Source organism: Giraffa tippelskirchi, chromosome 13, assembly GCF_054371585.1.
Source record: "Giraffa tippelskirchi isolate mGirTip1 chromosome 13, T2T-mGirTip1v1.2.pri, whole genome shotgun sequence".
Lineage (NCBI taxonomy): Eukaryota > Metazoa > Chordata > Mammalia > Artiodactyla > Giraffidae > Giraffa > Giraffa tippelskirchi.
Genome location: NC_137287.1, coordinates 112,369,508 through 112,390,851, shown reverse-complemented (window position 1 = coordinate 112,390,851; position 21,344 = coordinate 112,369,508). Strand labels below are relative to the sequence as shown.

The window sequence follows — 21,344 nt, the reverse complement described above, 5'->3', positions numbered from 1 at the left end:
TCCTATACGGTAGGACCTTGTTGTTTCTATTTACATAAATAAAAGTTTGCATCTGCTAATCCCAAACTCCCAATCCACCTTCCCCCACCCCCTACCCCCTTGGCAACTACAAGTCTGTTCTCTAGGTCTGTGAGTCTGTTTTTGTTTTGTAGATATGTTGATTTGTATCTATTTTGGATTCCACATATAAGTGACATCATATAATATTTGTCTTTCTCTGCAGGCTTCCCTTGTGGCTCAGCTGGTAAAGAATCCCCCTGCAGTGAGGGAGACCTGGGTTCAGTCCCTGGGTTGGGAAGATCCCTTGGAGAAGGGAATGGCTACCCACTCCAGTATTCTGGCCTGGAGAATTCCATGTACTGTACAGTCCATGGGGTCGCAAAGAGTCGGACATGACCGAGCAACTTTCACTGACTTACTTCACTTAGTATGATAATCTCTAGATCCACCAAAGTTGCTGCAAATGGCATTATTTTGTTCTTTTTTATGGCTGAGTGGTATTCCATTGTTTAAATGTACCACATTTTCTTTACCCATTCATCTGTCCACAGACATTGTTTCCATGTCTTGGCTATTGTAAATAGTGCTATTATGAACACAGGGTATATGTGTCTCTTTGAATCATAGCTTTGTCTGGATACGTGTCCAGGTGTGTGATTGCTGGATCATATGGCAACTCTAGTTTTAGTTCTTGAGGAGCCTCCATACTGTTATCCACATGGCTTGCTCCAGTTTACATTCCCATCAGCAGTGTAGGACTATTCCCTTTTTTCCACACCCTCTCTAGCATGTGTTACTTGTAGACTTTTTAAAATGTAGGCCATTCTGACTGATGTGAGGTGTCGATTTGCATTTCTCTAATAACTATATGCTGCCATCCTGGTTGGTTTCTCTCAAGAGCTTGTTTATTGGACAGTCTCTGTGAGTTTCACCCTGTACTAGGCTCCACGGACAGTTTTTTAAAACTTAGGATGCAGTGTTTGTCCCCAAGAAGCTGACAACTTCACTAAGAAGATAGGCCCACTCATACAAAGAGTCTAGGTGGGAGAATTGATTCTTGGTGGTTAATCCAACCATTGTAGCCGTGACACTGGCCTTGGGTTGGGACTGATGGTTTATTTGTTCATGAAATTTTAAGACTTGTTTTCTCCTGAGATTAAAGGTGGAATTTCAGGACTTTCCAACAACCTTTCCACCAACAGGCTCTGTATTTGGCATCTATATCTTTTAGACATATCCATTCATTCATTCATATACTCATTTAGTCATTCAATTATTGAACTGATAACATTCAGTGTCATGTATTAAATACAGATCTGTCTCCAAAACTTGAACTTCTACCCAATATGATACATTTCCTCTCTGTAACAAGAAAGGGGACCCTCTATGTAGTCCATGCCCAGACAGAAGAGAACGTCATCCTCAACCTCTCCCGGTGATTAGGCTGATGAGGCACCAGAGTAACCCCACATCAGAGCCCAGCAGGGTCTACTGAAGACCCTGAAGTGTACAGGAACATGTCTCTGAATTAGAAAACGGCTTTATCAGTCTCTGGGTCACACCCACCTGGGGTCCTCTCCAGGGAAAGGAACTCCCTTTCCAAGCCCAGCCATGCGGCAGAGAGGCGGTGCGGCAGCCTTCCCAGTTTTCCTTTTCTAATTGTTACTAATGCAAGGAGTCAACAACACAATTGTTGTTTTCCCTCTGGTGCCCTCTGAGGCCTTGCACAGTGTTCTGCATGTAATCATGGCTCAGAAAAGGCTTGGTGGTGGGTGATGTCCCACAGAAACCTGAAAATTCCTTCTCCACCCCTTTCTGGGTGTGCATGGCCACAACTGGTGCTCATCCAATCTTGGCTCCCAGTCCATGGCTCCAAGGCAAGCCTGTTTGGGGCCCCTCACAAGGAACCATAAGAACAGCTAACATTTAGCGATTGACTCAGCATTTTATATGCATTAGCTTATTTAATCTTCGCCACTTGAAATGTCTAATGCTAGCCTCATTTTGTTTATAAGGAAACCAAGCCTTGAAAAGGATAATCGTTAGTACTGTGCCATTCACAAGCTTAGACTAGAGGCCCTTCACTGTGCTTTTCTCTTCTCATCCAGGGGTACCATCGACCTCGGCACTACATCGCAACTCAAGGTAAGAGCCAAAAGGGCCCTTGCCTTACATGGGGGGAGTGGAATAAGCTTCCACCAGCCAAGACGTTGCATAGAAGCAGGGCTGGAGAGGTTCCAGAGGTCTTTAGGTTATCCATTTGTTTGTTTGGGAAGGAAGGAGGTGACAGGTTCAGCAATGGAAGTTGGGGAGGGACGTAAGGGAGAAAGGAGGGAGGTGTCACTGGGAAATGGTCAAGAGAGATGGGCCCTGGACCAAAAGCATTGGCCTCAGGCACATGCCATCAGTACCCACCATCCCCAGCTGGAGCTGATGATGCCTTATCACCTCGATGGCTGTGCACCTAGAAGAAACAGGAGGCTGACTCTCCTAGAAAGCAACTTACTAGGGTGTTATCAGATCTAAAAATGACTCTCCCTCTCAAACTGTTCTGGAAGGAAATCCTGTGGGTGATTATGTATGTGGGCAATGACATATATAAAGATACCTACCCTTCATAGTGTTATCTACTAGGAAAACAAGTAAAAAATCTTCAGTGCCCAACAAATGTTAGATTTGTTAAAGTGTGATACTTCTATATTATGGAAAATTATGCAGCTATGAAATATTTCATGGTAAGAATTTTTAAGGGCATGGAGAAATGCCTATAGTAGATACGATGCTTCTTATAGTAAATACATACATATATATTTATATAGAGAAATGGCATTCCAAATTTTGTATCAAAAGGATGTATTACTCTTGTAATTTTAAAAACAATGAAGGCCCAGGACATTAAAAGAGAAATTTTCAAGGAAATTGCTTTGGACTCTCAGATCCTATCTCCCATTTCTTTTTTTTTTTTTTTTTTCCCCCTGCTTTCTGGCCAGGCTCCAGGCTCAAGGCAAATGCATTTGTCAAGCTCAGAATTGGGCTTCTTCTGTTTGTGTTCTCAGCACCTGACTCCCGGTGGCTCCTCTGCCCTCTCACCCCACCCTCACCTCAATTTCCTTCCCATCTCTCACTGAGGATCTAGAGCCCAATTTTTGAAAATTCCCTTAAGCTATGTTATTTACCCCAAATACAAGATGGTGGGTGGGTGGGAAAGTGGAGCCCCTGGGAGAAGTCTGAGCAGGAGGACAATGAAGAGGAGGAGCTGCGGGTGTGCAAAACCTGCACGTTGGAGCGTGGCTGTTCTCACACCTCAGTCTCAGCTACTTGGGTGCCCAACAGGGAAGGCTGACCTCACTCTTATTCACCCGTCCGGAGCCTTCCCTGACCAGCCGTGAGGGACAGCCCTCTTGTCTGTTTCCTGGCAGTCTCAGCCTTTGACCCTGTCCCGTTCTCTGTTGGCAGGTCCCATGCAGGAGACTGTAAAGGACTTCTGGAGAATGATCTGGCAGGAGAACTCGGCCAGCATCGTCATGGTCACAAACCTCGTGGAAGTGGGCAGGGTAAGCCCCTCCCGCGGGTGCCTGGATAGAGGATGCTGGCTGGCGTGCCGCTGGCTGGCATGCCGCTGCCCAGCATCTCTCTGTTCCAAGCGCCTCTCGCTCCACATTTCACCCTCATGGTCCCTACGAGGGAGAAATCCCCCCTCCTCTTCACACTCGAGAAATGACTGTCTCTCCCCTTCAAGCCCTACCCCCACCCCTTTCTCCACCCTCACGCTCCGCGGATGCCGTCATCTCGCAAACTGAGGAAATCACAGCCATCAGATGTGAACTTTCATCTTCACACCGCAGGGCTGCATTCTACTCGTGTCTACAACCACCTTCTCATTGTTCCCCTTTATTATCAGGCTGGACCATAAGACCTGGCTCTTTCTGTTGACCTTCAGTGGTAGACTATTGGTTCTTTCTTATGACCCAGCCTCATACAATAGAAGAAATGACTCTTGCCCTTTCAAAGGCAGTCCTAGTATCCTGAATCACAGATTCCGCTCAAAACTTTCTCATCCTTCCCCTCTCACTTGGAAAGTAATTCTTTCCCATTGCTAGATCATTTTCCTCCGCATACAAACATCCTGAGTGCCTTCCCCCTTAAAAATGGAAAACAAGCAAACAAAACTGCTTCCTCTTGTCTCTACTTTTCCGCCCAACTCTGAAAACCCACACACAGGTTCTGCTTCTTCACTTCTGTTCTCTTCCACTTACTCCAATAGCTGTTCCCTCCATCCCAGCATCCGTCAGTGTCCCCAGCATCCTTCACGTCAACACATCCAACAGCCATTTCTCTCTTCTCATGGTACTCAGTCTCTCAGCAGCATCCGACCCTCTGTTCCTCGAAACTCTGACATTCTTCAGGGTCTCTCACTCTGTTCATCTTGACTCTCTCCTCTGTGCCCCTTAGCGACTCCTAGGGCTTAAAAATGGGACTGCTCTTGCCAACTCACTTTCACCTAATTGATAAACTATGGCATGTGTGGTGTGGGTGGGCTGCTGGGTTTCAAGGCAGGGTGCACAGACACAGAATTAAGAAGGGCTCTTTACGTATCACATGCGCTAACTAAAGAGTGTGCAGGTAAGTTTTTGTTTTGGAAAGAACCAGATAATCAAGTAAAATTAAAGGAGTCCCAGCCTCCAAGATAATAGTCAGGGGGAGGATCTGGCCTGTCAGTCATAACTCAGGGCTGTGGACCTCTCATGGCCTAATAGGAGTTTAGGGCCAGAAGAGACTTTGTCTTTGAGCCCACTCTTATTGAGTCCATTCCCCAGTTTTACAGATGAAGGAATAGACCCCAAGGGGTGGAGTAACTGCCGTGAAGTCATTCAGGCAGAACCCAGCCACTATCTCTTGACTTTTTGACTCTCATTCTAGAGGTCATGATCAAGACTGCTCCCCAGGGACTCTGGCCCAGGGAGCAGCTACTGTGGACCACACATCCAGCCAAGGATTTAAGAATTCAGAGGCACGTTCTAGCCTGTTCTACAGATATCCCCACTGGAGACAGATTCCCTTGATTATGAATCTAATTTGATTGGAGGAAGGGACAGGAGAGCCATCTCTTCATGGAGTTCCAAGAAGGAGCCAAGTTCTCTGCCAGACACTGGTTATGCATTATTTCACTTATCCTCCCAGCAGTTGTCCGGGACGATGTTCCTGGTCATTACTCAGATGGCCTGACTTTGCATCCTGGCTCCCCCCCACCCCTTACTGACAGTTGACCCTGAGCAATTTTCTTAGCTTCCCTCTGCTTCTGATTCCTCATCTGTAAAACGAATAGGGCTAATAATAATATTTACTTCATCAGAGTATGGTGACCAGTCATTAAAGTAATCTGTGTAAAGCATTGGTAGAAGACTTAGTCAGCAGGGCTAGAGGGGGTATAAGCCATAAGACAGTGTTAGCTACTGTTCATCACAGGAAGCCGATTCAGGGAGGTCTCAGGACTTCCTGGAAGCTACACAGCTACACAGTGTTAGAACAAACAGCGCATCCACTTGCCTCCACACCCTCTTGCACTAAACCAGCATTTCCCTAAGTGGGTTCCATGGGCTGCTAGTCTGCAGGATGCTTAGCTAGCAGAGGGTTCCATGGTTAAATACGTTTGGGAAATGCTGTGGACTCTTTGCCCCTTTCGGAGAAATTGCAAAGCACATTAGCGTTAGCACATTCAACCAGCTGAGCAGTCCTGTAGCAAAAGCGGGCTATTTAACTTTGTTTAATCCAGCATTTCCCAAACTCATTTGACCACAAAACCTGTTTTTGTTTGTTTTTGTTTCTTGTTTTTTTTTTTTTTACCTAACACCTATCAGCACCCAGCGGGACACACTGTGGGAAATGCCACTCTGGGCCGCGCGGCGTCCCCTGGAATGGTAATACTTTTGTTCTTTTAAGGGGAAAACCATCTTTTTCCTCCCGCGGCATGTGACTCACAGCCAGGTGTGGGAGTTGCTTGTTCACAGCGTCTGCACCCACGCGCGGGGCAGAGAGCAGTGGCAAATGTCTTCCTTCAGAGCCCAGCACCTTGCTTCCTTTACCCAGCCACAAGCCTTTCTCCTTCTGGCCCACAAGCCCCACCTTGTAATATTAACGTCCCTCTCCCAGCCACGTCTGCTTCCACCTCTGCACTATTTCCCACCTTTTATTCTCATCTCTGCTGATATTACTCAGCTGCCCCAGCCTATCGCAGAAAGAGGACTCGGCCAAAGGCAGAAAACTGGCCACGTGACCTTGGATGAGTCACCAAACCTCCCAATTTGAGTGTGATGCTCACCTGTACCATGGGGAGGTCTCACCCAGATCTAGCTGATCTTGTAGTGTGATCATGGGTTTGAAAAGTACCAGGAACTCGGCCAAGGAAGGTACCCCGTTTATTCCCCACAGCTCCGGCTCCTCCGGGAGCCAGCCTGTCCCTGTGCATTTTGCCCCTCCCCAGCCCTCCCTGGCCAGCTGGGAGGGCCTCCCTGGCGGCTCAGTTGGTAAGGAATCTGCCTGCAATGCAGGAGACCTGGGTTCGATCCCTGGGTCAGGAAGATCCCCTGGAGAAGGGCATGGCAACCAACTCCAGTATTCTTGCCTGGAAAATCCCATGGACAGAGGAGCCTGGTGGGCTACAGTCCATGGGGTCGCACAGAGTCAGACATGACTGAGCGACTTAACAGTTTCACTTGGCCAGCTGGGAATCCCTTGACTGCAAGTCCACTGAGGTCACCCTTGAGTTTATTAGGACGGGAAGGCCAGGTGAGACGGCCGCTCATACTTGGCTATCTGCTCACTCGTACTGTCCCTGTCCTTTCCTGCAGGTGAAGTGTGTGCGCTACTGGCCCGATGACACGGAGGTCTACGGAGACATCAAAGTCACCCTGATTGAAACAGAGCCCCTGGCAGAGTATGTCATCCGCACCTTCACCGTCCAGAAGGTAAGCGGCCCTGCGGCTGTGCACAGCCTGCCCTCGATGCCAGCCAGCTTGTTTGCTCATTCAGGACTCATGGTGACCGAGGGGCTGCTCTGCCCCCATCCGTTACTGGGCACCAGGGAGAGATCAGGAGTCAGCATAGATGTGGATCCTGCTCCAAAGGATCTCACCTCTAGCAGGAAGGACAAATGGAATTTGCTAGATTAAGGGACAGAATAAGGACATACAGTGATAAAAGTCACAGAGGAAACACGCCAAGGCAGGAAACAGAAATCCATGGGAGGATGGGGTGGTCAGAGAGGGCTTCCTGAAGGAGGAGGCATTTAAGCAGACAATGAAGAATGAGAAAGAGCCAGCCAAGGGAAGAGCAGGAGGAACACTATCCCAGGCAATGGGAAAGACGCATGCAGAGTCTGGAGGAGAAAGAAAATATTGACATGTTTTGGGCCTGTGCTTCTCAACTGGGGGTAACTCCGTCCCACCAGTGTCTGGAGTCATTTTAGTTGTCAAAACCATAGTTGCCATTTTATAAAAACACCAGTATTGATGATCCAAGTGGCCACAGGCCTGAGGATGCAAAAGCATTGGGACGTCAGTGCTTTGAGAACCGTACACTAAGCCCAACCCCACTGCATATCCACGAGGGTAAACCATCATCTTGGTTTGCCCCAGGACCATGCTGGCTTTAGCACTGAAAATCCCATACCTGGGAAACCCCTCAGTCCTAGGCAAACTGACCAAGTTAGTCAGTCACTGAATGCCAGCTGCCCATCGCCTCTCCCAAGGGGCATGGCTCCTGTATAGCTGAGAGCAACTTTGTGAAGCAGGGGTAACTGTGAGCTGTCCATAGCCAAGGTCAGGGGAGCTGGGGATGGGTGCATTGGCCCAGGAAAAGAGCATCTGGGTGGGCATCAGTGCCTTCTACACAGCCCCCCGACTCACCCAACCATACCCATCCTCCACGCAGCAGCTGCCGTGATCCTCCCCAAGTGTCCATCTGGTGATGCCCTTCCCCTTCTGTGCTACCACCTGGGAATCCTCCCCATGGCATCGAACCCCTGCGCAACCTCCCATTCCCTAGGCCCCGTTGCCCATCATTGCCTGTCTTCCAGTCTCCTCTGGAGCTGCTCCGGGCTATGTGTGATTCTGTTCACGTGCTAGGCTAAGTCCTGTCCCTGGACCTCTGCCCCAGCTGCCGCTTTGCCTCAGAATCCCTCCATCTCTTCCACCGTGTGTCACTCAGGCCTCAGTGTATCATAACATTAGGAAGACGGACTGTGGAGCCAGACAGCCAGGCTTTAGATTGTAACTTTACAGCTTACTGGGTGTGCAACCTTGGACACATTCCCTAACCTTGCTTAGCCCCACTTTCCTCGTCCCTAAAATAGAGATGATGATATGAGGATTAAATGAATGAATACATCGAAGTCATCAGAAGAGTAACAGGCACATAGTTGATGCTTTATAAACATCAGCTATGTATTTTCACTGTTAATATGTTTCAAGACTCAGGTCAGGCACTCCTTCCTTCAGGAAGCCTTCTCTGATTTCTCCTCTCCCTAATGGGCTTACACACTCCTTTCTGTACTTTAATGGAATTAAAGGTCCACTTTGGGGCCAACCTCCCCCATCATACCATGCTCTGTTCTGGGGACAGGGACTATGGTTTTAGTTCCACCCTCCTAGTGCCTAACACAAGGCTGGGCACAGAAAACCCGCCCTGAATATCTTTTGACTGGAAAAATGAACAATCAAACAGCCTTCCTATTCAGCGCCTCTAATATCTTCAGGAGATTGCTAAGTAGAGAGAGTGGTTAGGGGGCACTTGACTGTGGACTAGTCGAGAACCGCCGTTTAGCCCGGAGCGTGTCTATGTGAAGCGGGAGGGGATGGAAGGATGGGAGCATGAGACCCCACCATTCCCAGCAGCCAGAGAAGTTCTGCTTTTCTTTGTTTCATATTTTATTATCCCAAATAAGAATCTAATTAATAAAGAGGTCTGCCTTTCTGACTGTGAAAGTCATGGAGACTGTGGTAGACAAGACTGGAGAACTGAAGAACACCAGCCTCCATCACTGAAAGGCCTCATATTCCCTTGGAAACAACTCGGACTTGTAGTCAAGGCTACCATTTTTCTGAATCTGTTCTGCTGAATATAAGTCCCATAAAGCGTTTATCCAAAGAGGGTCCTGTGGGCAAACAGCATGGGTGTTATCAGACCCCTTGGGAATTCAGCGTGTACGTTAGCACAGCTCAGGCTCTGAGAAGTCCTGCAGTAGAGGGTCAGTTTCACCATATGTACTTCCCAAGTTCCCGGATGTGGCAGATGCAGAGTCCCTCCAACACCTATTAACCTTCTGAGGGCCTTGTCCTCCCTGACAGCAGAGAGGCTGGATGTGGCTGCTCGTGGCCTCGGGGCTCCCCGTGGGTGCTGGGTAGGGCGGGGGTGGGGGGGGCAGCAGCTGGAGGAACAGAGGCTCGTTCTCTCCTCAGAAAGGCTACCACGAGATCCGGGAGCTCCGGCTCTTCCACTTCACCAGCTGGCCCGACCACGGCGTCCCCTGCTACGCCACCGGCCTTCTGGGCTTTGTCCGCCAGGTCAAGTTCCTCAACCCCCCGGAAGCCGGGCCCATAGTGGTCCACTGCAGGTAAGTGAAAGCCCCCCCACCCCCCGCCCCAAGCGAGGAGGCCTCTGCCGCTCAGCTGTCTCGCTGAGGGGGGTGGTCCAGTGGCCTTTATTCTTTGCTTTAAGTGCACCCTGCCTGTGTCTCCTCTGCCCAGCCCTTTCTGATGAGACCAGGGTCCTGAGGTCTAAACAACCACAGTAATAGTAGCAGTAGCAGTTGTTATCATTGCTGTTGCCCTGAGGGCACGGACTTGGCACTGACAGCATCTGGTCCACGTGCATTTCACCCACGTCACTTCATTTACTTCTCACCCAACCTTGAGAGGTGGCCGTTGTTATCATTCCCATTTTACAGATGACAAAACCAAGGCACTGAGAAGGTAGATGCTTTGTTCGGGTCGCACAGCTATGAGGTGGCAGAACCAGGGTATTAAACATGATTTTTCACCAGATGCTCACTCTCAGCTCCTTGGTATGGTGGTGGGGTGCCCCCTGGAAGTATGCTTTTCTTCATTGCTGTTATTTTAAAAATCAATTGCTGGCCTACAGGATCCTTCATAGAGAGAAAATGGACAGTGTCAGGTTTTACCTTATTATCGAAAAGGGATATTTTCCGCTCTGACCCAGAAAGTCACATTGGGAATGACAGGCACGTCTTAGAATCCTCCTGGATGGAGATGCAGTGTCATGGCAAGGGCATTCGGAATCAGAGGAGGGCAGAGGTCCGGACCTGAAGGCCAGCGTGCTCGCTCCCTCCCTCCCAGCGCCTCTCTTTGCCAGTGTGACCTTGGGCCCAGTCCATCTTTACAGACCCTGTGTGCTCTTAACTGCATGCAGGTTATCTCTGCCCTGACAGTGCCCACATCACTCAAGGTCTCGAGCCAGATTAAGGAGAAATGCCATGGGCTACAGCTGTCTCAGAGCCCCTTTCTCAGGCAGTGTCTGTGTGCCTTCATCACAACAGCAAAGTGTGAATCAGAAACCCCATTTCACAGATGAGACCACTGAGGATGAGGAGGGCATACTGATCACCCTCTGGACTCTTAAGCATTCCGCATATATCTCTGCTTTACATCTCATGACAATCCAAGGGCGGTAAAATGTTCACCGTCAATGGTTGGATGGCATCGTTGACTCAATGGACATGAATCTGAGTAAGCTCCGGGAGACAGTGAAGGACAGGGAAGCCTGGCATGCTGCAGTCCACGGAGTCGCAAAGAGTCGGACACAGCTGGGCACCTGAACAAGTCCCATATCCCAGAGAGCAGCCAGAGCAGGCATAAGGAAAAAAAGGAGACAGTGGCAAGTGTTTATCAGGCCCTCCTTGCATGGTGCCCCTGTGTCTCCATAGCAACTCACCTGTCACACCTGAGCACAATGGTACCCAGTCCCAAGGCTGTCCTGAAGATTAGAAGGGTTGGCCAACATATACTGTGTGGGTTTCCTTGATGGCTCAGATGGTAAAAAAATCTGCCTGCAGTGCAGAAGACCTGGGTTCGATCCCTGGGTCGGAAAGATCCCCTGGAGAAGGGAATGGCTAGAACTCCAGTATACTTGCCTGGAGAATACTTGCTTGGAGAATTCCATGGACAAAGGAGCCTGATGAGCTACAGTCCACGGGGTCGCAAGGAGTCGGACACAACTGAGCGACTGACACACACTGAGTGATATATTACATACCTAAGAGAATTCCAGACATACAGTAGGCACTTATATAAAAATATTACTCTTCTCTGCATCTCAATGCTGTCCCCTCCCCAGACTGTTAATCCTTCAGGGAGAGAACCATGTCTGACTCATCTTTACATCCCTACTCCTGAGCCCAGCATCCAGTGCTCAATAAATATTTGTTGACTAGAAGTAGCAACCGTTTATGAGAAATGGCTGTGTAGCCACGCACAGGGCGAAGCAGTTTGCACGCATTGTGCTTTATCAACATAATTTCATGCAATTTACATGGATTGTGCTATTAATGCTATTATTATCAGCCTCGTTCTATGGATGAGGGTATTGAAACCCAGAGAGATTAAGTCATTTACTCAAGGTCACACAGCTAGTAAGTGGTCAAGTCAGGATTTGATCCCAAGGGTCTGACCCCAAATAGTAAGTGCTTAACTGCTATGTGAAGCTGAAATGAACAGATCAGTCCTCCCAAGCACCCCATAGGAAGGAGTGTTACATGTGAGAAAACTGAGGCTCATAGAAATCAGGCAGCTTGTTCAAAAGAGAGAGCTGAGGCTCAGTTTAGTCACTTGCTCAGGGTCTCCTGGCAACACTGGGATTCAGAGCATTCTCTCTGACCTGTGCAGGGTACTGCCTGTCCCCAGGGTCCTCGGGGACAGAGCTGGCCCCACCCCAGGGTCCCTAATGCAGACCCCTGTCCTCTCTTGCAGTGCTGGAGCCGGAAGGACTGGCTGCTTCATTGCCATCGACACCATGCTCGACATGGCTGAGAACGAAGGGGTGGTGGACATCTTCAACTGCGTGCGTGAGCTCCGGGCCCAGAGGGTCAACCTCGTGCAGACAGAGGTGAGTCTCGGGGCGGAGGCTGGCCTGGCCACCTGAAGCCCTGGCCAAGGAGGAGCCAGGGGTGGAGGCATCCTACCGAAAGAGACCTGGGCATGGGAGAAACGGGAGGGGATGGATACGTGGCTGGCTACGGTGGGACCATCCCAGAAGCTAGGACAACCCTACCAGCCTGAGGTCCCCCAGGTCAAGGACTCCCAGCAACGAGGAAGGTGCTAGGGGCCCCATCTCTGAGGGCATCTAAGCAGTGACTGAATGGCAAGTTTCAGGTATTCTCTGAATAGGGTCCCTGCCTTGGGTGAAGGAGAAGAGAGAGAAGGAAAGGACTGGCATTGACTGAATGCTCGCTGTGTGCTGAGGATTGCGTGAGGCCGTGCAGGAACGGCTCACTCGGTAAAGTTCCTGAGCCAGGCACCAGGGACTCCAAGAGGGCCCCCAAGGGAGAGGCAGGCCTCCAGGGGTCCGGATGGAGAGCCCCAGATGTGAGGGACAGGGCAGGAGTTCTTCTTTATTGCCGAGCTCCTACTTTGTGCCAGGCATCACCCCAGGTCCTCTGTATTCAGGGTATTGTTTCTGCTCCTTACAACAACCCTAAGGGGTAGCTCCTGCTAGTACCCCCATTTTATAAATGAAGAAACAGAAATGCTTTCCCCTGAACCGCACTGTCTCCCTAGGAAGCCTTTTCTGCCGACCGCACTCTTGGAAGCCCTGGTCTCCCCATCTTCTGGTTCTAATGCGGCTGTAGGTGCCTGGGTGGCAGAACTGGGCAGATAAGAGAGCTGCATCCATTATCAGCCTACAGGGAGAAATCCCCCCACGGTCCTGGGCCTGGCCGGTCACCGCTGGCTCTGCTGCGGACAGTCCCCTCACTTACAGGCTGCTAGACCCTAGGACCCTGCTGCGGGCTCCAAGCCAGCTCCCACAGGCTGGGCTGCAGGCTTCTTGGCGAGGCTGCTAAAGCCAAGAGGCTGCTTTATCTGTTTCGGGGTTTGTACACGTGGAAGGCAGTCTGCTGCCTGGTGTTAGATGCATTATGGTCTTTGCTGTCAGGTGGAGGAGACAGACATTCTAATAAGAGCATCATGATGCCTCTGGTAAACATTTCATATAAAGAGATGGGCCGAGTCCTGCAGAATAGTCACTCAACAAATGTTTGTTAGGGGCCTGGAAGTAACAGCACCAGCTTCTGCCTGGTGGGCTTGGAGCAGACTCTCCCGAGGGAATGAGACCTTGAAGGTGTAGAGAAGGGGGATGGTGTCCAGAAGGTTGGGGCAGGTGCAAAAAGCTGGACTGGCAGAAGTGGGTGTGACCCACGCTTCTGGAGCAGAGCCTGAGACCAAGAGTGGAGGGCCAGTGGTTTACCTGGAGGCCGATCCCAAGACACACTGGTCGGCGAGTGTGGAATTGAAAGAAGGGCTCGTTAACACCGGGAAGGTATTTTACAAGCTGTTTGACCCTGTGGACCGCTGGAGCCCAGTCCTGCCGGGGGAACTCCAAGATGGTGAGGAGCAGCTCTTCAGGCCTCCCGCACAAGAGACAGGGAATGCAGGCGTTCACCCCCAAGTCTCCACCTGGCATTGCTTGAGGCCTCCTTCCCAGGGCAGGAAGTGTTCAGGCCTGCTGGCTCGCCCTGCACACACAGCCCAGGTGTGCCCTCCAGGGCCAGAAATAAAGGCCCTTGGCATGAACCTCGGGGGATTTGCAGTGAGCAGCCTTCAGCAGGGAGAGGTGAAAGCTGATGGGCCACAGGCAGGACACCATTAGCCCCTTTCCAGAAGTTTCTGATTTTTATTAGTGATTCTGCTGTTCAATCTTACACAGGGAGCAAAACTCAGCACAGCTCAGACAGCTACCAAGAAACACAGCTGCTTGGCCCTTTAGGTCATAGGGTAGAAAACGGTGATTCTGCAGCATGAATCATGCCCACCCTTCAGCGCCGCAGGGTGGACTATGGACAGCAAGCTCCAGGCCCCCCTGCTCCCCCCGGTACCCTGACTCTCTCCACTCAACCTGGCAGGAACAGTACGTGTTCGTGCACGACGCCATCCTGGAAGCGTGTCTCTGCGGCAACACGGCCATCCCAGTGTGTGAGTTCCGCTCCCTCTATTACAACATCAGCAGGCTGGACCCCCAGACCAACTCCAGCCAGATCAAAGACGAATTTCAGGTACGAGCACATCCCAGGCTCCGTGACCCAGCCCGCTTCAGTGCCGCTGAGCACAGTCCTGGGGCTTTGCTTGCAAGAACGGCTGTGTCTGTATCCTTCCGGTGTCTGCAGCTCTAAGACAGTTGAGAAGGAATTTCAGAACAGCAAGTGCCATGAGCAACTACTCCCCGGCCCATCACTCAGTGACTGCTGACACCAAACACTGTGTTTTACTTAGTTCTAGTCCAGGTTGTGGGTGGAGACAAGTTTATACACACAGATGTGAATTTCATGCTCTTTCATCCCTGGAGGAAATCAGGTTGTCTCAATATTTCTGCACAATTGGAACGTGTCCTTGATCCTCACAATTCAGAAGTGGGGTCTCGAGACGAGTGGCATCAGCGTCACCTGGGAGCTCGTTAGAAACGCAGAATGTGGGTCCCACCCAGCCCGACTGAACGAGAGTCTGTGATTTAACAGTATCTCCGGGTGACTCAGATGCACATTAAACTTTGCAAAGCATCATTGAGGGCACAGCTCAGACAGAGCAGACCTGTCCGTTGGAGCCCAGAATGGTGACAGCTTTGGTCTGGAGGCCTGGACTTGAATCACTGAGTGAGGCAAAACCAGAGTCCGGCCCATTGTCCCGAGGTCAGTGTAAGGTCTTATCTGGGCAACAAGAGCTGAGAACAGGCAGGGGGAACAGGGACACTTCAGGACTAAAGGGGCCAATGCAGGTCCATGGTTCCATGGGCAGATACCCCAGCCAGGTCAATGTCTGGTGCTACTTCCAACAAAAAGACTTGGTTGATCCAAGTGGAGACCGAGCATTGAGTGGGGGAAGGATGGAGCCCTCGGACCCTGATGGTTGCACAGAGCATCTAGTCTGTTGGTTGGGGTCGTTCAGTTCTGGTCCCACACTTGCCGGACTTACTCTGCCAAACACAAGCCCTGAAATTTTGTACACATGCTGGAGCTCCCTCCCAGGGGGTCCCTCACCCATCCTGGGCAACTCATCTAAGCATCTTTCCATTCTCACACATTCTGTCTCAGGGACATGCTGACAAAATCCCTCCCCTCAGTCTGTGACACTTAAAGTGAGGCTTAAAAGTCATTGCGAGATTCCCTACCCCCATTCCCCACCTTGTGACCTCTGTTTCATGCAGGATGGCTGAAAGGAGTAACTGAGGTCAAATGATGGGCAGGTGTTCAGAGGCTGGGTCTGAGCCCCCACAAGGGTATGCCATCCCTGCAATTTTGGCCCTGCAGAGGCGTCCCCCAGCCCCTGGCAGAGGCTCTCAGCCCCCAGGGCCCGGATCAGCCAGCAGATGACAGAACGTCACCACAGATGAGAACAGTCCTGGGAGAGGGTCTGGAGGGCAGGCTTGGATGGATGGATGGAGGGAGGTCAGGCTGCGTTTGTTCAGGGGAGACTGTCTAAGCCATGCCTGCCGATCTGCCTTTGCACCCCTCAGACCCTCAACATCGTGACTCCTCGTGTCCGGCCTGAGGACTGCAGCATCGGACTGCTGCCCCGGAACCATGATAAGAATCGGAGCATGGACGTCCTGCCTCTGGACCGCTGCCTGCCCTTCCTCATCTCAGTGGATGGAGAATCTAGCAACTACATCAACGCCGCACTGATGGATGTAAGCTGAGCCCTACCGGGGAAAGCTCCTGGCTAGCATTCCAGGGAAAAGCTTCTTCCTGAGGGAGGCGGCAACTGCAGCCCCAGGGGATGGGCCCTGACCCCCCCCTCCTCCCCTTGCCCCGATTCCGGTCAGCCTCTCCTTCTGATCTTGTTGGTCCCAAAGACATTTCTCCCCCTGAAGGCTCTGGTACAAACCTGTATCTAAGCGCTGTGCCTTTAACTGCTTTGCATTTATAAAGATCCTGGAAAGAATAGATCAAAAGCTTAAAGTGAGTCCCATGACATGACAGTGAGGCTACAGACCCGACCAGTCCCCCTTCCTGCTACCTACAAGCTGACTGTCAGCCTGAAGTTCGGTTAAGGAAACATTCTGCATGCCAGCCAGGTTCTTACTGTTCTGTTAGTGGCACTGCCTCCTGCTTTCCCAGCATCAAGTCCAAGAAGGCCACACTCACCCTGGCCTGGTTTGGGATGAGGGGGTCATGTTCCTCCCTCAGAGGGTCCATGCTCCTGACTCGAACACTTCTCTCCTGGGTCCTCTAGCTACTTCCGGTTGTGACCCCTCCAATTCTGGGTGTAGAGATGTTTGCAGCAGGAAGGAAGCGTGTATCATCTGGTCTCGTCCACACACTTTACAGCAAAGGAAACTGAGGCCAGAGAGACTCGCTGAAAGACTCACAGAGCACTAGTCGCAAGACCGGAACCTAGGACTCCTATCTTACATTTTAGAATTTATTCCTTGAGCCTCTCTTCAGTTTGCTTGATCCAGTAAGACACAGACATCCTGCCTCCCAAGATTCCAGACCAAGAACAACATAAGCCTTCCAGGTCCTTCTCCCTATCTATGCCTGAAATCAAGTCCATTCAGCCCCCATGAACCTCCATCTTTCTTAGAACAGGAAGGAACATGGGGTACTTTCTCCTGAGGTCAAGGCCAACCAACTCTCTGACCCCCTGATTCTCTGGAACTTTCTCCCCAAGCATCCTAAGTGTTGGAAGCAGAGGGATGACTAGAAATCAGTGCCTGTCTCAGCTGTGGGGGGGCCTTCCCCGGCCTCTGCCCACAGGGTGCCCAAGTCCTCCATGGAAACTTGGCTCGGTCCAGAAGCAAGGACTCTTGCTTGCTTGATCAGATAAAACAGGTGGATGTGGAGGGAAGACCTCTGGCTTTAGCTTGGAGTCTTCCGAGATCAGTGCATGCATGTATGTGTATGTGGGTGCGTGTGTGGTGAGAGATGGGGTTAGGGGTGCACCCACACTTCCAAGCTCTTCCCAGCTTTGTCTCCCACTTGTCCAAGCTCCCCCTCCTTGCCTTCCTCTTCCAAGGATCAAGCACACTCCTGGCCTCTACTTAGTAGGTTAGATGCCGCCTGGAGTCAAATGCCTTCTGCCAAGCTCTGATGCTGATTATATTCTCTTTGTCCAGAGGGCATTTCTCTTGTGAGCCATCACTGGGGTCTTTGCCTTTCTTACAGGGAAAAAAAAAGTCCTTATCTGTATTCCAGCACAGCCTGTGCATTATCTGGTAACCATGGCAGCTTTGCTCCTAGCAGAAAAATATGAAGTCCTCTGGGTTAATTTTTAATGTTTCCCCTGGTAAAGGATGATGTTATCCATGAAATGGATTGCTGGCTGATCCCCGAAACCCGGCAGGAGCACGGATCTCGAACATATTTTCAGATAAGGCTTTGTCAGGCGTGCTGGCCTAATAGAGCATTTATCACAGAGACAGGGAGAAAGGAAAGAACGCTACCATTCACTGAGTGTTGGGCAGCATGTTAGACCCCGGACATAGACTGTCTCATCCTGTATTTGGGTATGATTGTCCCTGTTTTTCCAGATGAGGTAGTGAAGGTCAGTCAGAGAATTTCCATGACTATCTTGCAGGTCAGCTCACTCAGAAAGGGTGGAGCCAGGGGTCTGAACCCCGAGACTTTTGACTCTCAAAGCCTAGATTCTTTCTCATGTCTCGAAATGTCTGCAGACTAGCTGTCTACAGCTGGAGTCTGGCTTTGGGGGGAACTCCGCATTCAGTTCTCCTAGATTCAGTTCTCCTAGACCATTCCCCTGGAAGGAGAAGGCCCTTGGGGACAAGACCCCCTAGTGCGTCTGTGGCATCCACAGTTTCAAAGCATTTTCTTTGCCACCAGGAAACAACAGAACAATAGCAAGTGCTTTTAAGTATCCTATTTGGCAGAGTTTTTTTGCCAGAGATTTTTTTCCTGGTTACAGTGTGCACACTCTTTCCCTCACCATCCTCCTGCTGGTTTGTAACTCCACTGAAAACAGGCACAAACCATGGTTCAAGAAAACTTTCTGAGAATATGGGTTTCTTCTCAGGTTTTACAAACCATTAATCCAGCAGACATTCCCCAATCTTTTCAAACACCTTCTTACAGATACTGCAAGAAATAGCACCCAGATAAAGCTTCAGATGTAGTCCAGACTCACTCAGTCTGTTTTCTCTGGGCCTCGGTCCCCCACCTGTAACCCAGGACTGAGTTTATTCAGTTGTTTCTGGACCTGTACTGGGCATCTAGTGTGTTGGCCACAATACTAAAAGCCAAGGATGAAGAACCAAGTAAGGGATGTTCCCGCCCTGCCAGTGGGCTCACTGCTGCTCTTTTCATCTGCATATCTTTTCAGTCTGCACTACAGCCATGCCTTTGGAGTTATGAATCCCATCTTCCAGTTGAAGAACCTGAGATGTGGAGAAATCTAATAACTTGCCAGTGCACAGCACTGATTTTAAAAAAGTCACTCTATAAATGTGCTTGAATGAATGGGTGGCTGGCTGGATAAATGGATGAATGGGTGGTTTATAATGTGCAACCAGCAGAGCTGGGTTTGAACCTGGTCTGCCTGATTCTAAAACCCGGGCACCTTCACTGCCCCATTGGCTCACAGGACACCATGCCCACCTTCCACCAGGCCACCTCAGCCCTCATTCCAGCTTTGGGCAGAAGTGAGCCTCTTGAACCATAAGCCCCTTCAGGAGGCTCTCTGGACTGAGCCACTCTCTCCTCCAGCATTTGTGGGCACGGGGGCACAAAATATCCCTTTTATCCCAGGAAGTATCTTGGCCAGCAGAACAAATATGCATCCAGGATCTTTCATATTATAATGGTGATTCTTTGCTGAGCTCCAAGACATAAATAATTTATTTGGATAATCCCCTTCCCAGGTGACACCTTGCCAATGAAATGTCTGAGTTGGGAGGAGAATGAGTTCATTACGAGAAGGTCCCCTTTGCCACCGGGGCACCCAGAGACAAAAACGGGCGGGTGCTTTGTGTCATCTCTCTGGCAGACTCAGGGGCCTCTGGCAGCCTCCTGGGCCTCCTCGTCAGAACATTGCTGACGGGTGTATATTTCACGAGGCCTGTATCATTCTTTTCAGAGCCACAAGCAGCCTGCCGCCTTCGTGGTCACGCAACACCCTCTCCCCAACACCGTGGCAGACTTCTGGAGGCTGGTGTTCGATTATAACTGCTCCTCCGTGGTGATGCTGAATGAGCTGGATACTTCCCAGGTAAGAGAAGGCCTGGCCAGGCCCGGCCCTGGGTGCTCAGGCGTGTTCGGGCAGCTGTGCCCAAGGATTGGAGGGACAGCCCTCTGCTGCCTCTGCCCAACCCAGGTGCCCTCCGATGGGCACTGTCTGGCAGGGAGCACCAAGCCAGTCCGTTCAACTTCTGGCAGAGGCTGGGGATCCCCTGCCAGGCACCCCCACTTCCAGCAGTGACTCCCCCTGCCTATGGGCTTTGTCCAGCCCCAAGCTTCCCAGGACCAGACTCTGTTGCTCCACCCTCCCAGGCACTGGTTAGAGTCTTGCTCCGAATCACGCAGAGCTCGCAGAGAAGTCTTCCCCCTCCTCCAGCTCTGAGCCTCTCCAGGCCTGCAGACTAGCTGACACCTGGCCACGGTCAACCACTCCCCTGCTCTCTGACGCGGCCTGACAGAGCCGGGGGCTTGAACCGTGGCCCCCTTGCCCCCTGGTCACCCCACTGAGGCCTGGCTTTGCCCTGGGTGAGCCTTGTGTCCCTGCAGCCTCCGTGCCTTAGCTCCCCCACGTGCGTGCCAGCTCCGAGCACCGTGTGCCTGCAGCACATATCTGTACTTGGGGCATCAGACACCAGTCGTGGGGCAGCTTCTGGGGCTCACACCCCAATGGCAGGGCAGCCATTTCTGGGTGGAGGCGGTGATGATGGCCTTTGAGGGTTTTCAAAAGCAATCCCATCCCCTTACTCTTGTCTCGAAAGAGCCCAGAGGAACTCAGAGGGCTCCCTATGAGCCCTCGCCTTGGGCAGGCCGTGTGTGGGGAGAGAAACAAATGGGCCTGCACTGTGGTCTCAGCCCTCCAGGAGCTCACAGTCCTGCCACAGAGACAGATGAGCAGCCGCCCCCCCTCGTGTGGCAGCACTCTAATAGAGGTCAGCCGCCTAGTGCTGTGCTGGCCGGGAACGGGGAGCAATTAATTCTGCCCAGAGGGTGAGGGAAGACTTCAGAAGGAAGGTGACTTTGGCCTTGAAGAAGGCAGCAGAGATCCGGCATGCGGGGGATGAAGTCGCCGGGAAAGGGTGTTCCAAGCAGCGGGACAGCAAAGGCAAAGGCCTGGTGGGGTCACCGTGTCCGCTCGTCTGCAGGACGGCTTTGGGGGCGGTGCTGCGGGGCAGGGGGGTATGTCAGGAGGAGAAGAGGGTGGTGATGCTGAAAAATATAGCCGAGCCAGCTTGCAGAGGGTTGCCCTTGTGGTGGGGGTCTTGGCCTGCAGTATTGTAAACATCAGACTTTTACTCCGTAAGCAAATAGCATCCTTTCTGAGAATGGAAGTTTTCATGCACGCCCAACCTTAGAAACAGGTACGAACCAGTGAAGCGGGGGTGGGGTTGGGAGCTCCACCCACACCAGTCTTTGGGCTTCGTGGTGCCCCTTCTGGCAGGGAAAGTTGGCCACTCTGGCACTTTTGTGGAGTCCTTGGTGTGCCTGGGAGCACGGGTGGGAAGCCCCTGCTGTGCAGGGAGGAGAGACACTGCAGAGTTTAAGCAGGCGTGGGGCGGAGGCAGAACTCCTGTTAGAAAACAGGGTCTGGGGAAAACCTGGAGACCAGGAGACTGGAGGAGATGGTTGTAAACGTGCAGAAGATGCAGGGATTGACCTGAACTGAGGAAGTGGCTGGGAGGAGGCAGGAGAATTAGGGTTGGATGTGGAGAGGTTTCCAGGGTTGAGTCTACAGGTTTAGGGAGCTGTTGGATGAGAGAGAGAAATGAGAAGTCATAGATGGTGACAGGGGTTCTAGTGTGGGCCATCAGGCCTCTGGGATGCGACTGGCCAAGATGGGGAAGGTGGGGAGGAGTGGGGGAAGCAGCAGGAAGTTTGGGAAGGCAGGGAGGGGAGCTGATTACAGCTTGAACAGCTCAGGAGTTAGGGGCGTCAA

The 21,344-nt window shown here is 51.3% G+C and overlaps 1 protein-coding gene across 7 annotated transcripts in view; it reads left to right on the top strand.

Annotated features, from left to right (window-relative positions):
* PTPRT (protein tyrosine phosphatase receptor type T) overlaps positions 1-21,344 on the top strand; it is a 1,099,906-nt gene that overhangs the window by 1,056,203 nt on the left and 22,359 nt on the right. For 6 of the 7 annotated variants that reach the window (XM_081556965.1, XM_081556964.1, XM_081556963.1 and 3 more), the window contains 8 exons: positions 2,109-2,145; positions 3,457-3,554; positions 6,849-6,965; positions 9,456-9,610; positions 11,982-12,117; positions 14,132-14,281; positions 15,736-15,909; positions 19,311-19,442. In XM_081556965.1, the coding sequence (XP_081413091.1) occupies positions 2,109-2,145; positions 3,457-3,554; positions 6,849-6,965; positions 9,456-9,610; positions 11,982-12,117; positions 14,132-14,281; positions 15,736-15,909; positions 19,311-19,442 (999 nt within the window). Of the gene's footprint in view, positions 1-2,108; positions 2,146-3,456; positions 3,555-5,858; positions 5,919-6,848; positions 6,966-9,455; positions 9,611-11,981; positions 12,118-14,131; positions 14,282-15,735; positions 15,910-19,310; positions 19,443-21,344 lie in introns of all 7 variants that reach the window. The other variant, XM_081556968.1, reaches the window with a different exon arrangement.